The sequence below is a fragment of the Rhinopithecus bieti genome, unplaced genomic scaffold (assembly GCF_001698545.2).
Source record: "Rhinopithecus bieti isolate Rb0 unplaced genomic scaffold, ASM169854v2 scaffold_5023, whole genome shotgun sequence".
Lineage (NCBI taxonomy): Eukaryota > Metazoa > Chordata > Mammalia > Primates > Cercopithecidae > Rhinopithecus > Rhinopithecus bieti.
Genome location: NW_016805223.1, coordinates 73763 through 82193, shown reverse-complemented (window position 1 = coordinate 82193; position 8431 = coordinate 73763). Strand labels below are relative to the sequence as shown.

General features: G+C 34.8%; 1 protein-coding gene across 1 annotated transcript in view; it reads right to left on the bottom strand.

Annotated features, from left to right (window-relative positions):
• The window catches only part of SLC6A15 (solute carrier family 6 member 15), a 56785-nt gene that overhangs the window by 29051 nt on the left and 19303 nt on the right, over positions 1-8431 (bottom strand). The window contains 3 exon segments of the mRNA XM_017871698.1: positions 4463-4731; positions 4733-4849; positions 4851-4936. Of these exon segments, the coding sequence (XP_017727187.1) occupies positions 4463-4731; positions 4733-4849; positions 4851-4936 (472 nt within the window).

Here is an 8431-nt window from a genome sequence, read left to right as displayed (position 1 = left end):
CGGTGAAACCCCGTCTCTACTAAAAAAAAAAAAATACAAAAGACTAGCCGGGCGAGGTGGCGGGATCCTATAGTCCTATAGTCCCAGCTACTCGGGAGGCTGAGGCAGGAGAATGGCGTGAACCCGAAAGGCGGAGCTTGCAGTGAGCTGTGATCAGGCCACTGCACTCCAGTTTGGGCGAGAGAGCAAGACTCCGTCTCAAAAAAAAAAAAAAAAAGAGTCTTTTATTATGCATTTCCTACATATTCATCATGTATTTAATGGCACTGAATAGATTTTTGAAGTATTCAAATTGTCTTAATGGAATATTTAGTGGAATACAAATATTTAGTGAATAACTGTCTTCAGCTGAAGCAGTGAAATAACGGATTTTTTCAAATTATTTATCTCAGCATTTGTATATCTCTGTAATAATGATTATATACAGGAATTTTCCCTACATAGTGGTTGCTACATAATCTGAACCTTCCTATGACTGATTTTCAGTCTTTCATTCTTAGTTGATCCTAACAAAACTACATATACAATGTAAAAATTGGATGCATGAGCTTAGAAAACAAAATTCCAGTTCTAAAATGATTAGTAACATTCAGCAACTGTTGACCTGAACGTTTTTCCCAAAGACTGAAAGTGAATTTTAACACCTGCATCAAAACTTAGATTATGAATGGGTTGTTTATATGCATGTGAATGAGTAAGAAAAGAGAGAGAAAGAATTATGACTGAACTCATTGGGGATTTTTTTTTCCAGTTATGTGTGTGTGATGTGCTGTTGGATACTTAGACTTTTCTTCTGTCTCAAATTCTTCTATGGAAAACAGTATGAAGATCTCTTAAAGAACTGAAAGTAGATCTACATTCAAGCCAGCAAGCCCACTCCTAGATATCTACCCAAAGGAAAAAAGTCATTATGTGAAAAAAGATACTTGAGGCTGGGCATGGTGGCTCATGCCTGTAATCTCAGCAATTTGGGAGGCCGAGGCTGGCAGATTGCTTGAGCTCAGGAGTTCGAGATCAGCCTGAGCAACATGGTGAGACCCCTGTCTCTACTAAAAAACAAAAATCCAAAAGAAAAGAAAATAGCTGGGCATGGGGTATGCGCCTGCAGTCCCAGCTACTTGGGAGGCTAAGGTGGGAAGATTGATTCTTGAGTCCGGAGCGGGGGAGAGGTTGCAGTGAGCTGAGATCATACCATTGCACTCTAGTCTGGGTGACAGAGCGAGACTTTGTCAAAAAAAAAAAGCCAAAAACAAAAAGGAAAAAACACTTACATGCATATATTTACAGCAGTACAATTCACAATTGCAGAGATGTGGAACCAACCTAAGTGTCCATCGATTAATGAGTGGATAAAGAAAAGGTGATATTATACACCATAGAATACTACTCAGCCATAAAAAGGAAAAAACTAATGCCCTTCATATTAACTTGAATGGAGCTGGAGGCCATTATTCTAAGTGAAGTAACTTAGGAGTAGAAAACCAAAAGCTTTATGTTCTCATTCATAAGTGGGAGTTAGGCTATAAGTGTGCAAAGGCATACAGTATGATGTAATGGACTTTAGAGATTCAGAAGGGGAAGACTGAGATGGGGGATAGGGTTAAAAAACTACATATTATATACAGTGTATGCTACTTGGGTGAGGGATGCATTAAAATCTCTGAATTCATCACTATATAATTCATTTATGTAACAAAAATCCACTTGTACTCCAAAAGCTATTGAAATAATTTTTCTTTTAAGCGTGGCACCTTGGCATGCTGGGTACCTTCAACTAAAGGAAATTGGAATGACCTCAGAAGCCAAGGCTTCCTGGCCTTTTCCTTTATTCCTGTCTCCCACTCTTTTTTTGTCCCTGAAGCAAGTCACAGACACGAGATTTCTTTTCCCTCAAGGTGGGTCATAGAATCTAGAATGTCTCTTCCCCAAAGCAAGCCATAACACCTAGAAAGCTCATTTTCTCCCTTTTCCCTTGAAGATCCTCATTCCAGAGAGGTCCTGTTTCATATCCAGGAGGAAGGAATGCTACTCAGAGAGGCTAAGAAGAATCTGAACAGACAGGATTTGCTGGGTTTGCTTCCTTTAGTCTATTCTCATTAGATCATACCCTTTTGTCCAAGTACATTTCTACATGACTGCCTATTCTTCACGTAATCTAAGCATAAAAATAGTTTTCCCTGAGTCTTTGGGTCTTCATTTCTGAAAGTTCTCATGTCATGTAAGACTATGATTAAATAAATGTGTTATGCTTTAAAAATATATATTTGAACATTTACTATTTGCCAGCCACATTTCTAAACATATTACATGTAGCTATTAATTTATCCCTTACAAGAATCCTTGGAGAGAGATACAATTATTAACCCTATTTTACAGGGTGGAAACTACGACTGAACAAATGAGGTAGCCTGTGAAAGGTCACATGGGTAGTGTGAAAAAGAACCAGGCTTCAAACAGTCAAATTGACTTCCAAACCTGATCTGGAAGTCTCTATATTATACCACCTACTTCGCTTAACCATTGTGCTTTAAAAGGATAAAATCATTTGAATATTAAACTTATATTGACTCTACTACTTTTTTTTTATTACTCAGAAAGTGCTTAAATGATTCATGAATAAGATTTTGATAGCCTGAGGCTGAGAACTATCTTCTTGTTGTTTAGCCAGAAGATATTCCTCCAACAATTAGAAGACTCAATGCCATACTGAATTTTGAGTACCATCTTTGGTACTGTAACAACCATTCTAAAAAGAAAAATCAGGTGGTATTTTATAATATGTACAGTACTGCTTTCTAATATTTCCATTTAGTAGAAAATAAATAAGACTAGAAAGATACTTTGACTTTTTTAACATATGGAAATAAGAAGGAGGAGCCATTTTTGCTACGAACCCATTACTACATATAAAATCTTTCAGCACTCTCCAGCAAGACAGAAATTGTACTAAATGGAAGTCACCCTGACTTTTTAGCCAAATCAGCTATCCTCTTTAACAGTGTGGTCAATACCATTTACAAGGCAAAAAAGTCTCAAAACCAGAATTGATCTTCTGCTAGTCTTGGCAAATGGAATGATTTGTGAGAAACAAAAAACAGGAGAGTACATAGCTGCTTACAGCTGATTTGATAAATGATTGATGTGTGAGGTTACTGGCTAGCTAATGAGCTGTTCAGTATAGGGATGCACAGTGCATCACTGACACTATGTATCGATCTTTACCTCTAAGGCAGATTTGCCAAATGGGCTACTTTTTCCAAACCTTTTGTTTTGCGCCTGCTTGAATTAACTAAAAGATATCTTAAACATATTTTGTCACCATAACATCTTAGAGTTTCATGTTTCAGTGGCCAGGAAAAAATTTACATACGCATGGGTTTTATTATTTTATTTGATGCAGGGTTTGTAGATTACAACTATATTAAAAATAAACCATATTTTTGCCCAGTCAATAAAATTATCACAAACTAGACTCGAATACCAAAATATTTGTTATATACTTTGTGTCCTGAAATGCATGACATATGGAGTATTTTGTTTTCAGCCACAGTTATTTTAACAGCATGTACATGTACATAAATAATAATATTTCATATACATAGATAATAACATTTCAATCCAGTGTTAGATTAAATTCAGTTTGATTTTGGTGTACTATAGAACTAGCATCATACATAAACAATTTTCCCTTTTGTAAAGTTTTTTCCCTAGACTTCTAAGATAATTTTTGCTAAATAAGCCTTTATAAGTACAAACACAGATATTAATAGCAAGAATAGCAATGATGTTGCAGCTAATTTTGTTCAAAATTAAGGTTGCTAATTTCTTTAAAGTTGTCTTTGAAACTGAACATTGTTCCAAAATACCATGGAACTGGAAAGGAAATACATAAAATGCCTAAGGATGAAGAATGTCTAGCATTATATTATCTGTTTACATTGCTTCTACTGGGATTTAAATGTTCTCGTCAGCATTTGAAGATCATAATTATTCTAAATTACATATCATTTTTTATTTTTTGAAGAGTGAGGCAACTTAAAATTAAGAATTAATAAATCATGGAGAGAAAATTCTCTGTTTTCCTTCACCAGTATTGTCATATATCAGAAGCTTTAGATTATTCTTCAAAGGGAATAACTGACAGGCAATAACAAATGATGCAATATTTGTTAGAAAAGTTTCACTCAGTAATTCAGAGATGTTTGATAAGCTTCCAGAGAAAGAAGTTGAGAACGTGTTACCCTTAAGAGATCCCAGAGTATTCACAGCAAGCCCATCTGCTCCTATGGAAACCTAATCCGAAAACATATCTGGGCTCACTTCCCACAAAGAAGTGTGTTTCTCTAGTTTTACAATGAAATTGAAAGTTTCAAAACTAATGAGACACAGCAATAATACGAGCTATTTGAGAAACCCAATTGCAATTTACTACAGTAATTTATCACTTAAAAAAATTACTTACCGCCCCCATTCTTCTGACATAGGTATGGAAATCGCCACACATTTCCTAAACCTACAGAAAATCCAACTTGGGCCAGGATGTATTGTAGTTTACTGTTCCAAGCTGGTCTTTCATCTTCGACTTCAGATCCTTCTTCAACATCTGTATCTTTCTCTTCTGGGCTATCAACAATTAGTTCACTTGTCTTAAAAGCATCATCAGCTGAGTCTTCATTGGAAAGAAGGTCTTTGACAGACTCAGTAACATCATCATCTAATTCTCTTTTACCACCTTGCTATTTTAGGCATTGGAAAGTATGGGAAGTATTAAAAAAAAAAAAAAAAAAAAAAACTCCCTATGGCAAATGTGTTAATTCTGTTTTTCAAAACAATGTTACTTGATAGGAAGACCGAGGATGATATCAAATAAATCCTTGATTCAAGGTGATAAAGCCTTATGGATTCTGAATCCGTATGTCCAGTATTCTGTAGGTACCTGTAAAATTATAAGTTGAAATGTGATTATATTTAATGATGAAAAATATTTAAAATACAGAATTATTCTTTTTTATTTTTATGACAGAAACCCTTTCTACAGAGTATAAGACATGTAATTGTCTTTAGTGTTTCAGGGCTTAATATTCCCATAAGTATAAGAATTGTAAAGCACATATGAGCTTCAAACACAATTTTCTTAGCTAACATCCTCCTTCTTGCAAAAATCTCAGATATACTCCAAAGCATAATGAATATTCTGTTCATTAGTAACTAAACTTTTAGGACTCTTTTTCTTAATTCTTTATTTTTTCCTCCCTGACTAAAGCAGATCTTTTCTTATATATCCCTGATTTTGTTCCTTGTAGAATTATATACACAATTGCAAACCAACTGTGTAAATTTGTCTTATATATAATCTCTTCTGTTCAAATATTTGTCATTCACTCATTTGATATTAATTGTTCTTCTTAAAAATTTAACCTAGTTTATTTTATTTTATTTTTGGAGACAGGCTCCCACTCTGTCACCCAGGCTGGAGTGCTGTGGCAAAATCAGGATTCACTGCAGCCTGTATCTTTCCCATAGATACTCTTGCCTCAGTCCCACAAGTAGCTGGGACTAAAGGTGTATACCACTACACCCAGCTAATTTTGTTTTTCCTTTTTGTAGAGATGAAGTCTCACTATGTTGTCCAGGTAGGTCTTGAACTTCTGGGTTCAAGGGATCCTGCCTTGGCCTCCCAAAGTGCTGGGATTATATTGCATAAGCCATTGCACCCAACCCGTTTGATATTTATTGTGATGGGGCTTTATGGGATATAATAATCAATGAAACGTACAAAGCATGTTTTTAAGGATATTATATTTAACAGAGAGAAAGGGACATCAAATAACAATACTATAGTGCAGAATTTAAATGACCCAACATTATTACAACAGGAAAAATCGAGAACGTTGGATAAAATTAGAGTTGAGCACAAATGGAGTGAGGTCATACCCAAACATAAGGAAAAGTATAAATGAGACGAGAAATGGTCAATGTACATTATATATGTGATCAGTCTCTTAACAGCTCAAAAAAATACCATAATCACTTTGGGATTTTTTTTTTTCCTTTTTTTATTTGTATGTTACATCTCCTATCCTTTTCCCCATTCAGACACAGACCGAGTAAGTATACAAGACATGTCTACAAATCAGTGACACTATGTTAAAATGTGACTGAAAATATGAGCACTTATCTTCAAATCTGGATCAGGAAGCTTATGAAATGGTAGCCCAAGAATTCTGCCCTTCATTTATGGAATAAAATATAATTTCTTAAGAGAGCTGCTATTAGATTGACATTAAAAGTCAAAGAAAACAGCTATCATATTTCAATCTACAATCTTAAGGAGCAAGACAAAGTGTTGGGTAACCCAATGGAAAAAAATTACTTAACTTACTATGTAACTAATTTGTTGCCTTTAGGTTGGATGATGTTTAGTTGTTTCCAAAATTAAAATATACACCCTAAGAACAAACACTTCTCATTTAGGATTTGGTGAAGATTAAGTGAAAACTGTTTAGAAAATTGTGAAAGAGGTGCATTCCCAAAATATTTTGACTGATAGACACATCTCTAGAATAGGTGTAAAACTTCCCACAGTGATTATTTTAAACTGGTAAGAACAGATAGTACACTTGATCTTAGCAAAAAGGCCGAGAAGTGATCACAGTGACTATTTCACAGAGGTTTTGATATGGAAATAATTCATGAGGTTTGACATTTTGTCTGTTTAATTTATATTATTTTCCCCTACAGCTCAGTAAATATTAGTTAAATACATTAATAAATATAGCCATTGAAAAATTGAAATAAACAAATTTCTAGACAGTATTTGCTGGAAGAAAACAACAGGATCTATAAAAAATTGTGATTTGTAAGACATGAGTTATCCAGAAAAAAAGATTTACATTTATTAAATTATCTGAAGATAATGTGTTGGCATAGTAGCAAGTGATATATGGATAAGAGCATGGATTTAGTCTGATAAATTTGGAGTTGTGTCCTAGCACTACAACTTATTAATTGTGTAAAAGCTGATAGTTATGCCTCTCTTAACCTCAGTTCCCACAATAAACTTTGGTTTCTTACTCCTTTTGCTTTTTCCATATAGACAGAAAAGTAAGGAGGATATCCAAGCTTAGAGATACTATCATAGTAAAACACTCAACATTTTATAAAGAAAAAATATTTAAATAGTGTTAACTAGGAATCTCCCCAAATTATTATGGAAGATAGTATATCTCTTCTATACATTTCTATTCTTTGAACAAAATAATACACAAAGAAAAATCAAAATAAAAGGTAATACCTCTGGCTACTACTGCATGTTTTTTACACACCAAGTGAATAATCCTCACCAATTTAGATAAGACATCCTTTGGCAAAGTTTACACTTAAAAATTCTGATCAGACTACCTAAAGGTCATATTTTCTATTTTAAAAAATCAGTATCTAATGTAAACAAATTTTAAATGTAATATTATATCATAAACACTTTGAATATACATATATACTATAGATATTGTATAACAACTCTAGCCAAACTTTATATAATAAAATACTTATTAAAAAGGGAGTTGAAGTGAGTATTTGCAGGCATTAAGAGCTCCTCTTCTAATATGAGCAAAAAAAAATAATGAATCCTTAACGATATTATAAATAAAATTATTTAAGCTCTCTTTTCTTACTATTTTGTTTACCCTCTCCCACTTCTTGGTCTTTCTAGGGTGGCTGTAGGAAGATAGCGGAAGAATTGTAATTAACAGTAAAGTATTCACAATAACATGTAAGTCTGGGAGAAAATAAGTCATTGCCTTGAGAATGGCATTGTTTATCTTACCCCCATATTATCGGTGTTTAAACTCATCTGTTGAATGAATGAACTGAAAGGTTTAAAGAATAAGATCATATAACTAAACAAGTATTGTGCACTATTAGATGTTTTCTTTTTTTTTTTTTTTTTTTTTTTTCAGATGGAATCTCACTCTGCTGGACTGCAGTGGTGCGATCTCGGCTCACTACAACCTCTGCCTCCTGGGTTCAAGCAATTCTCTGCCTCAGTCTCCTGAATAGCTGGGATTACAGGCTCCTGTCCCCATGCCTGGCTAATTTTTGTATTTTTAGTAAAGACAAGGTTTCACCATCTTGGCCAGGCCGGTCTTGAACTCCTGACCTCGTGATCCACCTGCCTCAGCCTCCCAAAGTGCTACGATTACAAGGGTGAGCCACCGCACCCAGTTTGTTTGTATTTTTACTCCAAGACCATGCACCCACTGAACATAAGAATTCACTTCTTGGCCGGGCGCGGTGGCTCACGCCTGTAATCCCAGCACTTTGGGAGGCCAAGGTGGGCGGATCACAAGGTCAGGAGATCGAGACCACGGTGAAACCCCGTCTCTACTAAAAATACAAAAAAAAGCCGGGCGCCGTGGCAGGCGCCTGTAGT